General features: G+C 45.7%; 1 protein-coding gene across 1 annotated transcript in view; it reads right to left on the bottom strand.

Annotated features, from left to right (window-relative positions):
* Positions 1 to 19,342, bottom strand: part of ACACA (acetyl-CoA carboxylase alpha) — a 142,696-nt gene that overhangs the window by 7,725 nt on the left and 115,629 nt on the right. Inside the window, exons 51-54 of the mRNA XM_082328122.1 lie at positions 13,873 to 14,050; positions 11,969 to 12,081; positions 1,630 to 1,784; positions 675 to 845 (exon numbers count right to left, since the gene is read on the bottom strand). Coding sequence (XP_082184248.1) covers positions 675 to 845; positions 1,630 to 1,784; positions 11,969 to 12,081; positions 13,873 to 14,050 — 617 coding nt within the window. The remainder of the gene's footprint in view (positions 1 to 674; positions 846 to 1,629; positions 1,785 to 11,968; positions 12,082 to 13,872; positions 14,051 to 19,342) is intronic.

Raw genomic sequence — 19,342 nt, forward strand, 5'->3', positions numbered from 1 at the left:
GCCAGCTATACATCTGCCAGATGAAACATCTGGATACAAGCAGTGAATCCCCACACCCTTCTCAGTGTCAGTGGGACAGAGCAGGATTGAGGATATTATTCAGTAAGAAAGAATAATTAAAAATAAAATAAAAATCCTGCTTTCACATCAGAGAGGATCCCAAGGGTAAGCAGGGACCGGTCTGCACAGCTAGGACAGCTCCTCCGTAACAGCCTCTGTGACCACGAGCAGCTCCGCGGTGCTATTTTAGGCACGCTGTGCACAGAAACAAGGAGATGGAGATATTCAGGGCTGGTGTTCAGAGCGTATGTTGTGACTCCTGGGATTTCTGCTGCCAGTTCTGCCAGACAGCAGCACCTCTGCACACCTTCTTCCCACACACTGCCCTGCCTTGCTCTGCTGAGCGAGCTGTTCGTCTTTGTAAGATGCTCAGATTTTCATATCAATGGTGCTACACGCTTGGGAAAAAAAACTATTTTGCTTTTCTGCCTGCTATAAAAAGTGTCCCCATAAAACAATTCATGACTTGGAACATTACCCAGTTCTCTTTCATCACCTGAAATGTTTGTGGACATTACAATTAAAAACCAGATATCAAACTCCACCTGGGAGAACTTCACTGAACTTAAGCCCAGGAAAGACTAACGCCTTGGTGAAACTGCTTTTTCATTTACCTTCACTGTCCCTTCAACTTCCACAAACCAGCGTCTCAGCATAGCCTGGATCTGCCCATCAGTCAGCTCAGGATTAGCATCATGGATCTTCTTTTTTACCACATCTTCTAGAAGAAGACGTCTTAATCTCCAGTAGAAGAAGGTACGGGAGGTTTTCCAGTCTAGAACGTCCTGCCCAAGACACAGGTGGAGAAGGAGAAATGAATGAGGGACAACATTTATGTGGAGAAATATGTATGTCTTATTCGCAATGGCAAAAAAAAGGCTTGCACTCATTATATCCTTAGTTATACTGCTTGCACAAGAGAAATACAAAGACTGAAATACAAAGACGTCTGAGCTTTGAAGACTTCCACCCTCTCATACCATTCAGTCACCAGCAGCTACTTCCAGCCTCCCTTGTCTCCCAGAAGCCTGCTCCCTTCTGCAAAAAGAGACACAGCTCCCCAGACGAGCAGCACAGCCCAAGACACTCACATTCGAGAGGAGAGGGAAGTAGGAAAATCTAATCGGCCAGGGCTCAAACCCTGACATGACAGCTGGCCTTCAGCTGTGCCGTTACAGCCCGCCCCATCGCTGAGGGTCCCCACGGGTACAGGCTCACCGCCTTCCCTGCCCTCCCTTCTGCAACGTGCTCTGTGGGGTTTTTGATGCGGTCACTAATGACAACTGGCAAAGCCCAGAAAACGTGGGGTCTCAAATGGACACAGATCAGGTAAAGGTGCGAGAAAACATGATGTGCTTGTGTTCTGGGGGTGAAAACAGCTGGCGGGTGGAGAGGGTTTGCTCCTGTGGCAAGAGTCATTGGGGCAGAGGTTTATTTGCAGCCCTGCGGGATGACAAATTTCTCTGATCCTGCTGTCGCCAGCAGTGGCTTGCCCCACTGAGGGTTACCATTTCCCACGTGGGTCAAACCCTCCAGCTATGTCCCCAAGGAAAGCTCCATGATACCCACAGTTATGGCACCCTTCTCCTGCATCCGGCCGGGGGTGTCGTGCAGGTCAGCAAACTGCATGGCTACTTGGTGGTAAATGGGAATCAGGAATTCCTCCCGCTCCTTTAGCTTGGTCTCCAGCTCTTTTCGGTCAGCAGGGCTCAGCTCGGGGGTACCTGCAAGCAAGCACAGCTACACATCAGAGACCTTTGACAGGGTGAAGCAGAGCGGGGTCAAAGCAGCTCCGGACAGGCCAGAGGGAGAACGGAGGTTTCTTCTGTTCCTGCGTACAGGCAAAACCCAGACTGCGTTTCGCCAGGACAAACACCAGACCCTCAGCTCCCAGCAACGCCAAGCAGAGTCTTGAGTCAAATGTAAGTGTTCCAGCCCAGATTTCCTGCCACCGATATTCAGGGAAGAGCTTCAAAGGAGTTTTCACCATGGAAACTCTATTCCATTTAAATGCCAACGAGCCGAGCCATCAATTAAGTGACATTTACTGGACTTACTCCTAAAAAAGAATAATGTCCCAACACGCAGTTCATTCAGCAAGAAACATGGACAGTGTAAAACCACCTACACAATTTCAAGCTCTCCTGCAGGCTGGTTCCTGCCAGTAGCTGTTAGAGCCACTGCCTCATTAAGGAAAACACACAAGTTAGGCTAGAGACGCCAAAACTGCTCCCGTTCAGTTTACCAGTGGTCGGCACACACTAGTCTCAACCACGGACTCCCATGATGGATAAGAATAAAACTGTGTCAAGAAGATAATATGTCTTGTGGAGTTCATAATTTTTAATTTGTTTTATAACATTCAGCTCAGATAAAATTAACTTTGATTAAAACAAAAACACGCATTAAACAGTTTCTGATTAATTTCGGAATTGCCTGACCCAGACTAAGCCAGGCAAGGGAAGCGCATCGTGCTGTGGAGGCACGTTGCAGCTCCTGCTGCCTCCTGCAGAACACGGTGCTCCTTCCCACAGCTGCCCCTTTATCAAACCGAGAACGTAAATCCCCTTTTCTCCCTCTAACAGGCCACAGGGAGCGTAACCATCAGTGTAACTCTCTGCTGAACCTACAGTAATTTACACCAGGTCAAAGCTGGCCCAGAAGTCGGCTGATGCTTCTACACCGCCTCACCAACACATGTGCAAGAGGTCCTTGTGCAGAGGCAGAGTATTCAGAGCCAATCTTAGTTCAATTTAAGCAAAGATTGCAATCTGAGCCAAATTATATGGTACCGGATACTCTGCTGAATTGTGCCATTTTTTAACCTCCCACCCACACCAGAAGCTCTGGTTGCAAGTTCACGGCCTCAGAGACAGCTGCCTCCCATCCCGCCTCCCCTTTTAAAGCCGAGGTCGCTGGCAATCTGAAGCCGGGTCATGGAGGAGTCTTGCTCCGAGGACTGGTGGGATGTAACATTCAGCTATCCTACAGCACCTTCCATTCAAATGTTAATATAACCGCCCCTGCGCCGGGGAGACAGGCAAGCATGATTGCGTCTTCAGTGTACAGAGGGGAGATGAGATATAAAACAAAGAGGTGTCCTACCCAGTAGCACAAGGAGTCAACGGGAGAACCTGGACCGAAAGCTGGTGCCGTGATTCAGCCGGAGGACAACGGTTCTTTCCTTGTTGTCTTGTAGCCTGAGTATCATGACTGCATTTTGTGGTGCATGAACACCACCGAGCTTTTTTCGTTTTAATCTTTATTGTTTGCGAAGGAACATCAATGGGATTAAATGCAACATCTACCTTTACATCAACACCTATTTTTGCCATGTTTTCAGGCTGGGTGACGTGGAAGGCAATGGCAGGGGAGAGGCAGGAGGACAGCTGAGCAATGGGGGTCCTCAGCCGCTCCATGGCCACCCTCCAGTCTGACAACAGCAGGCTCTGGAATCGCAGCGGGAAGCCAGAGCAATCCAAGTCCCTCCCAACAAAACCAGATGAAATTAGCAGGCAGAAGCTTTACGAAAACCCCAACAACAGGGAACATTTTCACGCAGTGCAAAATCAGATGGCAGGACTCATTGCCACAGGAGGTCCTGAGTACCAAAAGTACAAATGGGCTCACAGAAAGTGATCAGATAAATTCATGCAAGGGAAGCCCATTACAGGCTTCTAAGCGCGAAGACGCAGATACAAATCTGTTCTCAGGAAGCCTCTAAACCCCAGGACTGCTGGAAGCTGAGAGGGCATCCTGCGGAAAGCATCACACCGCATGTGCACGATGCGTCTACTCTCCCTGAGCATCCCTGGCTGACCTCGCACAGACAGGATGATCCGGGGCTGACGGACCAAAGGGCCGAGTGCCCCAGGGGCTCTCACCGGTGGGCGCAGCACCGCGGCAGCTCACGCACAGCCCACCTTCAGGGGCCCACTGCATGCAGGCCCTGTTCTCTTCTGCTTTGCACTACCTATCTTTTAATTTCCTTCCAGAGTTTCTCTTCCAAGTCAGAACAGGTTTGAACACACACATGCACACACGCACATGTCCAAGACACAGGCCAGCCACGCAATGATTCTTTCTAGGGAAGGAATGTTTTTATGTGCCTACCAATATAAATGTTACCTAACCTTTCAACTGCTAGTAAGAAGGTTTTAATTAAGAGAAGCTGCTCTTACAACCTTCAGAATAAAAAATTATATATATTTATCCATGTTAAATTCACAGGCTCCTACACCTCCCTGTTTTAAATGGCAATGCATGCACTTAAGCCAGTAACGCTCATGTATTCTGGCCTATCTGCCACACTCACGGTGTACAGTCAAACCAGCCAGGCCCAGTAATGATTTAGGTGAGATTAACAAATATGTCAATGTCTATTTTCTGCTTAATTTAAAAGCAGCGTCTATAAAGATTTTTGACTTCTGAACCCTGTTCTCCTGGAAGAAAGAAGGTAACAATGAGGAGGGGGGATAAAGAGTGATTATCCCATCATCGATCGTTTGTCAGGAGCATTTCTTATTCACTGGACTATTGTAAAAAGCTAAGCTCTCGATCAATCCTGTAAGTCCCCTGTACAATTAAATATCTTGGAATGGTTTTCTTTCTTTCCTAGTCAGATCTTGAGGCCTCGGGGTTTTTCAGAAAGCTGGGGCTTTATTTATTTATTTCTTGGAAAAAGAAGTCTCCTTCCACAAATCTTATACTGGCAAGGAGAGGGGAGTTAAAATATGGGATTCCTTTGCTCTAAAGGTACTTGACAGTTAATGAAACTGTTAAAGTTTAAATCATAGGAACATTATAGACCTCTAGGTATGGATCGGCTACTAATCAATAGAGAAACAAAAGAAGCAGCACTCTGAGACGGCCACATTACAACGCAAACACAAAGTGTAGCGGGTTTTGGCATGCAGGTGGGGCACGCAGGTAAGACCAGACGGCAATTTAAAGGAAGAAAGAACACGTGTGACCTTCCTAACTTGGCAGGCAGCGCAGGACACCTTCTAAGGCAGCACTCTTAAGTGCCATAAAACGTCACATTTATCTTGGATTGCAGTTTGCTCTGCAGTCTCCAAGTACGCTTGTATCTATATATAGTGCTGGTATGATCGCAGCCATTGGCACGATCGGAAGAGGCCAGGTAAATGTAATCTGGCTCTCAACACCTTTAAAGCCTACCCACAGTGGTAAATGCACCAAGACCTCTTCGTTCTATGGTGTCTTTTCTTTTTTCTTTTTTTTTTTTTTTTTTTAAATCAGTAGCAAAACTGCCTTAAACAAGTTGAAAAAAAATGCCCTGGGGAAGCAATAACATCGGGGTACCAAAAAAGATTAGAGTGTCCCTTCTGAGGTCAAAAGAGCAATGTCCAAGGTCTTAAAATGTCCGTACAAAAATTCCTCACGAACAACAGGCAAGGGATTTGCCCTTGCTAAAACCCTCTGCTCAAACATACCTGGGTTAAACCAACAAAAACTAGTTTAAAACTAGAAGTTTTAAACCTAAAGAAGGTTTAAGAAGTTTTTAACCTAAAATGTTCCCAAATTCTTCCTGGAAGAAGCTGGTAGCTCATGCCTGCCCCTCTCCCCCATCGTCCCGGCCCTGGCCTGTGCTCATCTCTGCCGTCTCTCCGCAGGGCGACGCCAGCCTCCCCAGCCAGCGGCTACAGCCTGGCTTTCGGGGTTACAAACTCCTCCTTCTGTGTCCTGCAGCCCGGAACAGGCCCCCAGACCTCAGGTATGGGCTCTCAGTACCCCGGTGGCACAGAACAATAAATGCCAAATACTCCGGTTGCCAAAAGAAGTCCTTTAACCACCCTGCAGAGAAGCAGCTCCGGCCGCTGCAGCATGGACACACGGGTGTGCTTTACAGCCCGCGATCATGGAGGAAGGCTTCAGAGGAGCTGCCCTCCCCGTGCAGACAAATGGAAAAGCTGCCTCAATAAATCCACGGGGAGACCTCTCCTGTAAAGCGCTCTGATACGGAATATCATTTATACTCCTCTCCAAAAGTTAAGGGAAAGCATCACGGCAGGGAAAGCAACATCTAAACTATTTTGATTTGTGTCCCGTTAAACAAAAAATCTCCTCTGAAGTAAGCGGCGTCTCCGAGCATCCCTCCGATGTATGTGCCGGGCAGAGTGAGCCGCCGACAGCGCGGTGTCCTGCAGTGGCTGCAGCCCGCTGCGGTGGCAGGGCGCGGGCTGCCTTTAATAAAGTTCCTGCCAGATGGAAATGGCTCGGCAGGACCATGAATCACGGCTTCCCATAACATTTAGTAGCAAAGTGCTTTTTTTAAATATGACCAGTTTAACAGGTTAGACAAAATGACTTCAAGAAATGTTATTGTAGGTTCCCTCTGATTGCAGAAAGCCAGGCAGCTTCTGAATCAATTTGATGGTTTACGGTTTCTAAGCTGTTGAAATGTGGGATTTTCTCCCTCACCCTCGGCACACAGCCTCAGCATGGCCAAGCATTTACTTGTCCATTTTCTTGCCTCTTCCTCAAACATGCACTCAAAGACCTGGGCAAAGCCCAGCATCAAGGCCTCTGACCCAACCGATTTGTGGAGACGGCGCGCACGCTTACTCTCAGGCTCTGCACGCCGGGAGTTGGGCAACGCAGACGGCTCCAACCCAGGCTCCAGCCCATCGCACCCCGCCAGCGACGCAGCAGAGGCACGAGCGTCGGCGAGTGTGAGCGTGCGGAGCGCACGCCCAGGATGCGGAGCCCCCCTCGGCCGCAGCAGCAAGCCTCCTCCTCTGAACGACAAGCCGAGGACGTGCCCGTGACCCACCGCTGCAGAGACCAGATGTGACCTCCTTTGGTGCCTCCATCCACACCTCGGTTGCTCACATACATGCTTGACTCTGGCAAATTACCCCACACCTATGATTTTCAAAGATGACTTTTACAACATAAACAGTAGCTATCTTTCCAGACTACAAAGGAGCATTAATAACAACTTGATTATCTCAATGTTACAATTACTGCAGGCAAATTGGGGAACCTTTTTTTTTCCCCAGGTAACACCAAAAAACCCACATTAAGTTCAATTTCTCTTGGCATCTGCTTGTGGCCATTCTTTTCAGCAAAGCAGTTAAATCCCACTGCAGCATGTGCTGGAAGGGTCCTTAAGAAACGAACTCTGGGGAAGTACAGCAGTTACTCTGCATCCAATGACATAACTAAATCTCCATTTTAACCCAGGTTATGACTGTCCCATCTAATTTCCACACCTGCAACAATAATCCTCCTACCTGAATCTCACCTTCTCTTCCTCTGCCTTTAACAAAGCTCTTGCCAGGCACAAATTCAGCAAAGGCAGCAAGAATGCCAACCGTGTCCGAGCTGCCCAGGCGGCATCTCCCACCCCAGCTGGAGGGAGCCGCTCCAGAGGGGAGAAGGAAGGTCACTCGGAGCCACTCACCTCCCCGGAGAGACGGGCATTTTTGGATTGTCGCTTGTTTCTTTAAATGAGACTGCTTGTAATTGCTTCACTAAATATTCAGTAGGATTTATGTTATAAAGGTGCAACATGAAATAGCAGTGAAGGTCACACATGCTCATGACACGGGCTTGAAATATCCTTGTATATCCTAGTCCTTTCCAACTCTTTGCTCCTAAGGCCTCACTCATGTTGGCATCAGAGCAAATGGGCAAAGTGCGGCAGGTATGTAATTCGGAAAAATTCCTGTTTTGGGGGAAACATCTACAGCCCTCCTGGGAGGATACTGAAGATGCCAATTGTCATGAAGGAGCTGACAGAAATCAGCACTTGCTCTTCTAGACTCATGATTGTGAATTAACAACAATTTAAATGCAGCAGCACTTGCACATAGAAGCAGTTACTGGAAATCAGCATCGCCTAAAAAGACAAAGTTACAAGCACACTGACTGCATTTGTCCAAGACTTCATGAGAGATGGAATCACAACAGCAGCATTTTTCTTAGTTGTGGCTCAGGAAAACAACCAGCATTTTGATTAATTACAACACTGAACAAACAAAAAACCCTAGAAAAGAATTACTAGACTTCAGAATTGCAATCTAACTTTCCAAGCTAAAGCTTGGAACGAGACAGGTCACGGGGTGGAAGTTTCCAGCCTCTCAAGACAGCGTCAGGGCTGTCCCCAGGCCACCAGCGGGTACAGTCGGGGCCAAGGGGGACCTGCGAGTTCACTCCTGGTACCGCACCCCGGCACGTTGATTTGCAGAAAGGAACTGCTATGCTAAAGTGGAGTTATGGGTTCAATGCTTGAGCGTTCACTCGTTACTTGGAAATTTAAGAAAAGTTTTGCACGCTCTTTAGCCAAACAAAGTGCAAAGCAAGTCAGAAGCCGGCACCACAGGCTGACTGCTAGCATTACCTGTGGCAGCTTAAAGGTTGTCTACAGCATCGGTGTTGGTGCAGAAAACAACCACTGCCTCCCGCTTCCCAAAGTGTCCTACACATGGAGCTGCCTCTCCCCTCTCCCGCACCTTGTACAACGTATACAGACAAATGCAAAATGGGCGTAAAATTTCAAATAAAATTAAAGATGTATGCCAGCACACAGCCAACTATTTTACAGGATCAGCTGAAGAGGATATGCACGCTATTACAACATATATCAGGTGATGAACAGATGCTTCCCTTTTACTATGAGATACTACCTGATAAGAGAAATGTGAAAATGTAATATCCAATCTCCCTCTAACTGAAGCCATTTTGCCATTCCTTTCATTCATATTCCACCAAATTTTTGTATACATTACACCATCCAACTGACACATCGCATGCCCAGACTCTGCATGACAAAGCTGATTTTTATTCCACTCCGAAATGTTTTACTCTAATTGTAATAAATAAATAAAATAAAATTAAATCTCCAGATTTTTAACTACGGCCGGAGGCTTGCAATCTGAATCGTTCCTACATTTCTAGGCAATCACCGTTCTCCTTGCACACCTACTCAGTGTGGAAACGCGCTCCTGGGCAGGATAAGGGCTATCCTTTCTTTCCTCGCCCTTTGCTCCGCGCTGTTTGCTGGTTTGTAATAGCACAACTCTGAGTGACATTTTAATAAAACATGGGGCTAATAAACATTTCAGCAATAGTGCTGGAGAATTGATAATGAGCAGATTTATGTCAAATTATTCAATATCTGCCAGCCTTCTCTGCTCTCACACTCCCCAATTGCAAGTCCAACCCCAGTGTCTCCAGACGCCTGGAATGAGACCACCGTCACCCTGTTTCCCCACCCCTCCGCAACAGGCAGAGGTTTGAGAGCATCTCCCTTTTCCCCGCTATTCAGCAGCTCCAGGGAGGGATGACAGCCACTCAGGGGTTAAAGAGAGGCAGTGAACCCCCAGCTAATGAGTAAGAATTCAGCAGGCAGTGTAAGATAAATGGAGCTTTCTCTGCTTCTGCTGGAGTCAGCATGAACTGCGGCCCTGCGGCTTGTTTGTGGCAAATGGAGTGCGCGAAATATCAAAGGGCAGTGATCCAGAAGAAGACCGACTTTGACAAATTTTAAATTGGCCAGAAAGAAAACCAGCAAAAAAAAAATTATGCAATTCACTGTGTCCTGCAATCTTGGCTTTCCTGCTATGGTACAGAATTAGTGGCAAAACAACAGCAATGATCGCCCGATGTTGGGAGCAATTACGAGCCATCTAAGTGAGATGCTTATCAGTGACTGAAGCTTTTAGAGCTCTCTGTATGTACAGTTGTAAGTGACTTGCTCTTGTGTTGCAGTCATTTTAATTAAAGTGTATGGAGTTTGCTGGGAGTAATTACCCTGTAGAGGAAGAGGGAAAAAAAACCCTGAACAGGCTCCTGCCTCCTCACACAGCGTGGCGTTGGATTTTTGAGACTGTTGGCAGAAAACTGTATCCCCTGTTTCTCCCTGCATTTTTTTCCGGGGATGCTGGTGCAGGTCCCACCGGTGTGATTCAAGGGTGCTCTGCAGGCGTCCCGCACCCAGTCTGGGTGACGGACCCTCTGGAGGGACCACCCGACAGCGACTAAGCTCGCATTGCTCTGCTCCCCACCTTCCTCCACTGCTTCAGGATTTAAACAGTCTGGCAGCCCTCTTTGTCCGCAGCCAGTGACTCTGCTCCTGGGAAAGGATTCATCCTGCAGTCACCGCACAGAAGACACTGTTTCTTTGGAGAGGCAGTAGGTTGGTTTGTTCATCAGCAGAGCCAGTGCTCGTTACGGTGGGGCGAAGGTAAATACTCTCAGAAACAGCGCTCCTGCCGTAGTGCCATTTATCTGCATGGACCTGAGCTGACTGCTCAGCATATTGCCTTCTCTAACCACACATCTGATTCCTCCTTCCCCTGGAGACTTGCGCACCGCAGAGGCAGCTCTCCTGCCTCGGACGCGGAGGTGCAAGCACCCGCAGGAGGTGCAGCTGTGAGCCCTGCCTGTGTAAGGACCTTGACTGCAGCCTTTACACTGTGAAGCGTGGAAGACCTTAGGAGAGCATTTGTCGGGACCCTGTGCTGGGTCTCCACGATTTGGTGGAGATCTGTTTGCTCCTAAAGGGACACTGTCAAGCCTAACATAGGTCCAAAGTGAAGTTTTGTGAAAAGGATCTCCTTGCTGCAACTACAAACGTTAGAACTGGTTTTTAATTCCAACAGACACAGGCAGACAGAACAACACATCCATCCTGAATCCGTGTCCGCTCTCTCACGCAGTAACACATAATGTACATGAGCAAGATCCGAACTCAGAGAAAACTGCTGCCTTGTGCTGGTCTGCAAAACTCAAACACCTGCTAACCTGCTTCTTGCCCAGAAAGCAATCGGCACAGTGAGAGAAAGCAAAGAGAGTGTCAAAATACTATCATTAAAAAAAGAGAAAATGTCTTCGATGCTATCAATGACATCAGTAAGAACCTGATTTGCAGAAAGCAGTCTGATTCTTAACACTCCCCACACCCTTTACAATTATTATTCTCCTCCCAAGGTGTATCAGAATGGTTGTTTTGTATATAAATTGTTGCACTGCTATAAATTAAAAAAAGCCAAATAATAAAATGTAACTGCAGCAATAGCCACAATTTATCAGTCATTTGCAGAACACTTTTCCTCCTGAAGGATCCCAAAAGGCTTTATAAATTCAAACCATACCCACGTAGCATGCTGCTTCCACTACTGAAATGTAGTCAATTTTGAGGTAAAAAGAGGCTCTGTAAGATTATACTCTTATAGTAAGAGCTAGTAAAGAACTATTTAAAGAGTCTATTCCCCTGAGAGAGTACATATCTGATATTAAGTGCATTTTGCTGAACGCTCTGTATTTTGGGTTGTTGGGTATATACCAGGCACTGGGATCATTTGGAACGAAAGGCACAGTAATAATACAACACACGCAGTGACGTTCTAGCCACTGAGCCCTGCAGATCACCCCGTACTTCACTGAGGAGGTGAAGAATATTTTTTATTTTCTTGAAACTGAAGAGCAGACAGATACCGTTATTCAAAACTACCTCAGACACACAGTGATAGTCCAGCAGCCCAAAAAGTCTTTGACCAAATTCTTAGTTATGCCAAATGACACCAGCTGGCCCACGAGCTTTTAGTGAGCTGAGCAATTGCTGAGACGGAAACTAGACTCAAGCATCTGTAATAAGCATCTGTTGTAAGAGCCATTCAATTTAAAAAAAAAATCAGTTCAAAAAGACACTATATTACACACACCCTAGGTATGCTAAATGCACATGAATATCATCTCTCTCACATGTACATACATGCAGCTTGTCTCATCTGGTTTTCTTCCCAAGTTAGATGACAGTAAATAAAAATTATCATGAATTTGATAAAATGCCTCAGTGCCCCTTTTTAAGGTCTATAAACACATTCATTAGCCACCAGCTGAACGGATCACTGCTCCGCCAGCCCCCGCGCAGACGTACCTAGCCGCTCTGCCAGGTGGATGTAGACGGGGTCCACTCGCCTCATCGTCTTCACCAGATCCTTCCTGCGGAATTTGATTTCTACTGTCCCCTCTGGTTCCAGGATTCCTCCTCTGATCAGTGATGGGAAAAGAGAAAAGAAAGGCACTTTCAGGTCATCAGACAAGGGGAAACACAAAATGGAATGGTTCAATGTTATCTAGAAAGTATGTAAAAAAAAAGAAAAGAAGAGGGGGAGGGAGACAAAACAAAGAGAAAGAGAGAACAAGAAAGAAAGAGTCTTAGCTATTATTTATCCAATGCCACAAATGCACACCAGGCTTCACAGAAAGGCGTCTGTCCAGCAGTACATAGTACAGCCTGGTACAAGCAATGCTCTTCGGCAGTCTCTTTTGAGCTGTGACCTGAAAGCTCTTTCAAAAGGTAGGTAAGCTTTATGAAACAAACCAATTAACCAGCCATTTTCATTAGAGATCCTGCCCACTTCCCAGGTCAAAGACAGAGGAACACGTGATTTGAAACTTGGGCTTGGTAAATAAAATCTCTTCAGCCTTTAACTGTGCGGGCGGGAGTGATGACGAGGAGGAAGGTCAGCGCTGAGAGTTATGGAACAGCAACAGCGATGAGAATTATTACAAATGCGTAACAGTACTTAGGGGCAGGATGACATATTTTGCAAAATAATCTTTCTTGGCTACTGGAGCTCAAGACCTCTAGAGTCCAACTACAGCCCTGCAAACCACACATGGTCCTTCCTGATGTCTTGCAAGGTCAGGAGCTGGGCTGAGATTTCCGAGAGGCGAGCTCACGCTGCCGGCGTCCTAGAAGGCACAGGGCAGAAGCAGCGGGAGGGAGTTGTTCCTGCATGCACCCCAAAGAACACGTGCTGGGGGAAGCGGTTTGGAGAAATCCTGCTCTTGCTGTGTCTGACTGTGAAGCAAACAGGCTCCACGTTTCTAAGAATAGCAAAAATTTCCGACTTCAGGAGGCAAAGATTAGACAATATTTGCTCAAGATGCAGGAAATACCGAGGCCAACAGACCACAGGTCTCTCTGTCTCGCTTCTTTAGAACACAGAGAGAGGCAAGCATCCCACCAGGAGCAAAATTCAGCTGGGAAGGGCAAGGGAAACGGGCACCTGGAAAGGGTGTCTTCTCAGCTCCTCCCCACACACACTTTTTTTTTTCTCCCCCTGGAGCGGCTGCCCAGGAATTTTGCCCTGCTGAGACGGTAGGAATTGAACGGACACCCTGATAGCACAATATTCATGCTGTCCTTCTATACACCTTCCTTTTATCTCCTACAGATAGCCCAGGTAGGGCTGGCTTTTTCCTCCAAATAGTATTTATTTCAGAGATTCTTTAAAATATTTTAAAAAACCTGCTTCCAAGAGTTTGCCTGCAGTTTTACATCCTGAACCACCAGTAACTGGAACTTCACTTACACAAGTTGTATTTAATTAAAAAAGTGCAACTACCCAAGTGCCCATATGACAGGTAGTACAACACTCAGGGATTTTAAAGTACACACTTATTTACACTTATTTAATTTGCAAAATTGCATACACAGGCACTTGATTCAAAGTGCAAAGCAGTGTGTGGAAATATCAGAACGGTAAAAAAATATCGAAAGCGCTTGTACTTTGTGAATGTTAGTAATGAACCTCCACAGAGGCTGGCTGACACCGGCTACAGAATTTGCCCCCATCTGAGTCAGGAGACGATCCAAATTGTCCCAGCTGGGATCACTACACAGCAAACTCCTCCGAGACACGGGTTACAACTGGAAAGTGGTCAGCCCCTTTCAGTAACAAACTGCCAGACTCTTAGCTGAGGGCTTCTCCCTCAGCCAGGTAATTACGCCTCAGAGCAGGCGGTTACGGAGGGAGGAGAAAGCTGCCGTACCTGCTTTCTCGGTCTGCGTACATCTCCATATGACGAGGATTAATGGTAGGGTCAATCACAACCCAGGATCCTCCTCTCAGCTCCGCTTGCGGTGGGATGTAAATCAGCACGGGTTGATGATACTCTCTCAGGCTGTCCACAATGTAGGCGCCAAACTTGATCACTTGGTCATACATGTCTGCAGAAGAAGGATACAGCATGTCAGTGCTTCAGCCCTGCCACGCTTGGGCAAACTGGGAAAAAACCACAATTATTCAGCTCTTCTAACCACCTCCTGCTACCGTACCATAAGCTCTGGCTGGTGTTATCTGAACTGGGCAAGACAGACTGAGAAAGGCGATGTTCCCACATCAGTCTTGCTCCCAGACACTGGACCTCGGCTCTGGAGATCTGGTCCAGTTACTTCCAGTGGAACCACATCTGCTCACAAAACATGAACGGCAGGCTCCTCGGTTCACACCAGCCAGTCCTACACCATGTGTCCTGGAGACAATCCATCCCTTGCTTGCCAGCCAAGCCAATTAGTATTTCAGCAGTTCTGGAAGTCAGGTCAGGTATTTCTGTACTTAATACGAGCACAGCTGCCCACTTTCAGACTTGCTACCATGGACCTGTATCACGATTCACGTAACGTGCGTGGCACACCTAATGGCAGCAGACCTTTTGCACATCTTTATAAAAATCAGCGTGTGGGAAGGGTTCAGATGTGAAATAGCATTCTTCTCTTCTTGCATTAAAATTTGTTTAAGGCATTTTGCTCAAAATTAATAAGAACAACTCCACTGTGTAAAGACAGTACATTGAAAATATCAGCCCCAAAGGTGATTTAAATAAAAGAGAAAAAAGGAAGGCAAAAGAATTTATATGAGACGATAGAGCTTATAATGGATATCGTTTATAATGGAAACAGGCACCCTCGAATACATATATTTTGTTACATGTAATTATATATAGAAGTATCAAATCAAATATACAAGAAATGAAAAATACTTATTAGTATCATCTACTCCATCTCTTTGTTCACACAGGACTGTATCCTACATTTCTTTCCCAGTGCTTTTTAAAGCTTTCGTTTAGAAATCCCAAACAATAAATCTACTACTTCTTTAGGGGCATTTCAACAGCCAAATAGATAAAATTTTCTTCAGTATTCAGCCAAACTTCCCCTCCTTCCCCATCCCCATTAATTTCATATTACTACTCCTTGCATCACCCTACATAATCTCTCCACTCCTTCAGGCTTGCTATAAATAGCAGTAGGCTTTTCAGTGGTTTGTTTTTTTTTTTTTCCTTAGACACACGATAGGTATTCATTCCTCATGTCTCCCAGGACAGTATTTTCAATCCCCTTCATCATTTTTGTTCTTTGCTTAGCGCCTCCCAATTTGCCTGATTTTTTCTGGCCACTAAAACACCAGTGCATAGAGCAGAAAAACTAAAAGTGGGTTGCATGCATGTACCACGCACACGTGCTGGCCTTCAGTAATACTTTTAAAAGGCTGAGACACTTCTTTTATTCATCTAAAATCCTTAAAATCACTTGAGAAAGCCATCATTTTCGGGGAAGAAAGAGACTCCAGCTGAGGTCCCCTTGTCATTTAACCCCAGTTTAATGTTATGCATTAACATGAACAGAGTTAAGCACTTAACTCTTTGGGAAATACACACACACGCTCTCACATATATATACACACGCTAACATATATAAAGCAAGCAAGCGAGAGAGGTGTATATAAAGTGCGTATCTCTGTGTGTGTATATATATAATAAATATATAATGTAATATAATATATGTTATAAATATATAATATAATATATATATTATATATATATATATATATAAAATATATTAGCACCATAGGCACTGATGTGATCTCTCCAGTTCATTTGCAAGGTCATTGTCCAAATACCCAAGAAAAGGAGTTCCATGTTATTTAAGAAATGTCAAATGCTGATGAAGAAAAGAACAACTTATTTTCTCTAATTGCGAATAAACGTCGGTTCTGGCAGAGACAGTGGGGACTGAGAACCAAACAAAACTCCAACCTCTTCCTTTGTCCTGAGCAAAGAAAAAGACCTCAAAAGGGGCGACAAATTTATTACTAATTACACAATTATTTTATTATGTAGTGCTAGTAATAAAGCACTTGAAGTACTTTCAGCTAATTCTAGTGTTAAGAAAATAATTGCTTGATTCAAATTATTTTAACTGAATTAATTCTTTACTAGACATTTACTAGTGCTACATAATAAAATAATTGCATAATTAGCAAGACATTTTTCACTCTTGCCAAGGGTATATATTTTACTCAGGTTAAGCGTAGGAAAAAGAAGCGCTACTTGTTTGAACAAGGTAGAGGGAGGAGGAGCAGAGAAACTGAGAGAAACTCGATGCTTTCTGTGCATAACTCCAAATCTCTTTCGGCTTTACCAGGTGGCATCAGCAAGGTCAGGGAAGTATTTCTGTGCCTACAATACTTTCGGGATCAGACTGCCAAAGCTATCCAGAAGCATCAACTTTACGGCTATGCGGTTCTGTACACAGTTATTCCTTTTGGGATCCTGCAATACAGCACTTCATTTTCCTGGAACGGCCCAGCAGCCTTAGCTTAATATTTTATATATGGATTTACACCAAGTGCTGGCTTCTCTTGCACGCTCAAAACTTCCCCCGAGGTCACTGGACCTGGTGCTGCACTGGTTTCAGGTCTGGCTGTGAACGCCTCTGTTGTAGAGCATTTTCCCTTTCTGTAAGGTAACACCTTCCACTAATGGAGACCAGGTTTTGCCCAAATAAAGAAGAGAAAATCAACGTGACCACCACCAGCGAAGGGTCCCCATGGTACCACACACAGCTCCAGACCACAGAAGCTGCTGAGCTCCAGAGATGAGCCGGGGGAACCGCAGTGTCCGCGGGCTAGGGAAGGGGTCCCGACTGTCTCTAGCATTAACAGCAGCCTGCTCTTCTGCAGGGCTTTCCCCTCCCGCCATCTCAACTGTTCAGTTTGCCTACACTTACCACTTCAGCGAAGTGGGGAGTCGTAAAGAATGCATATTTTTAAGAGGTAAAAATCTAAGTACAGTTGATGAAGATCTTAAAAATACTGCGAAGACAAGCCAAGACACCTGCCTGTAGCCCCCACGCCCAACCATCAGAACAGACAACATCCCCGATCTACATCGATACTGTATTTGAGTGTGAAACCATGAAACATTTGCCATACTGTGACAACTGCCTCTTATTTGTAGTTTTGCTGCATTCTCCGCTCTTACAATGGAAAACTGCACCAAATTTAACTGCTGCAGGTGGTAAATGATGCCAGGTCCCAGTGGTGCCCACTGCTCTGTGCTTGAGCTGCCTGTGCAGCCCCAGTGCCTTGGTAGGGTGCAGACTTTATAAACTGTTAATACTGCAACTAACCCACTGACTGTGTTTAAAACAAAACCCAATCGCTTCCATCATCATCCGTGCAGCAAAGAACACTACACACATTTTAAGAGCAGGCTGTTTGCACAACTGTTCTTGCAAAGAAGTTGCTTATGTTGAGATTGGAAAAATTAAAATTAAATATTTGTGGGCCAAATTTAATTCCTGTATTAATTTAAACCTCACCATAATAAGCCACTTGCAAGACAGAAACGCTGCAGAAGTCCTCTAGAAGAGCAGCGTTGTTGGTTATTCAGTAGGGCAGACAGTGTTCACAGCACACCTTCCCATTCTCTGCCTGCCTGCTCAGCTGCAGTGTGCATCAGCGTCTACTACACATAGACATGAAATCTGCTGGAAGCTGTTATCACTACACTGTATGTGTAAATATTGGCAGTCAGATGCATCAAGCATGCTAGAAAGGCTGCAGACAGCTTTTTGCATTTCCATAGTGTCGGGCAGCGTGCCCTGAACCTCCAAAGCTGGAACAGATCTCATCAGCTTGGCTGGATTATCAGATAGGACCTGAAGGTAAACACCAGGCGTATATTGGCTGCAGACACATAATGTCCCTCATAAACCCATTACATACAAGCAATACCGTCATTCAACATCCAGGTAATCAGAGATTTAAACCAGCCTTTTCATTCTGCTGAAAATTTTTTTATCGTTATTTATAACCTGTCCCAGGAAAAAATAATAAGTAAAACATGAAAAACCAACTGCGAGTGACCCTGTAGCACAAGCAGCGCTGCAGTTTAATGTCGCGGGGATTTGCATGCTATCAAACTATTCATGCCGAGTCCAAGACCCTGGTGCTAATTTCCAGTAAATTTCACGCTTGATGTCTCCCCGTTGTGGGTCACTGCCGGTTCGCCTAAATAAACCACTTCCAAATGGCTCCTCCATCTAAATATTCAAGCCAGTTTTTATAATTTAATTTTGCATTATGCTGAATAGCCTTCCGGCCAGAGAGAGCTCATTGGGGAAACCACCAATACCATTGTGATATGCCTTTATTTATGTTATTTATTTATTTATTTTACGGCTTGAATTAGACCTCCTAGGCCGACTAGTAAAGAGAGGTTTTTCCCCCCCCCCCCTCTTTTTTTCCTCCCTCCGCTAATGTCAATTTTCAGCGTAGCAAGAGCTGTCTCTAATCTTTTCCTACTCATTACACACAATTTTGGAGTCATTTTACCCACAGTGCAGTCGGCTCCTGGCAGTGTGTTTGTGTGCACTGAGGGGTGGCATAATTGTTTATTTTCCCTCCCCGCATAATCCCCAGCCAGCATTGAAACCAAAACTGCAAACACCTCCCCAAGGAACGCGGAGAGCGTCAGGAGAGACCAACGCTTGCTACGCAGGCCCCCACGGCAACCGGGAGGCAGGAAAATGCACGGACCAAGGCACAAACTGCAATGGCTGTTTTTTCCCTCCTCTGCGGTGGCTCTCTCCTCCTGCTACCAGCTGGGGATATGCGATACAAATATTAGCATCCTCGTAGTGCCTTTTCCACCTTGGGCTTCTGGTCCCAACTCCAAAGCTAAACTCGGTTTCTGAGGAACCCAGCAAAGGGCACTGGCAAAGCCACCAGATCTCACAACATAGTAAGGCAAAATAATATTGTAACTTTACCAAGCATTCATTAATCAGCTGCTTCCCCAGAAGTTGTGCGGTAGGGAAAGCAAGTCACGAAGGGAGTGCAGTAGCAGCACATGGAGCAGAAACCATCCTGAAAAGTAACAAGTATTTTCCAGAGGAAAGAATTTTGCCGTCTTTTCCCATCTTCTGTCTTTGCATCTGCAAACTCCATGGCATTGCTTTCTGCCCTGCTAATGAGACGGCAGAGCAAGACAGCCTTTGTCACCCTGCCAGTCTTTCCAGAGCAGGAACTTTTACCATGGTAGAGCATCTGTAATTTTTCTTCTGTGTTTGTTAAGTGCCACATGCAGGTAAGAGGCTGTAATCTTTTACTTATTTAAATTTTATAGTATCACTCTCACATTCTTGGCACTGCACAAAATTTAAAGTAGCAGTATG

This window comes from Platalea leucorodia (genome assembly GCF_965183815.1).
Source record: "Platalea leucorodia genome assembly, chromosome: 16".
Lineage (NCBI taxonomy): Eukaryota > Metazoa > Chordata > Aves > Pelecaniformes > Threskiornithidae > Platalea > Platalea leucorodia.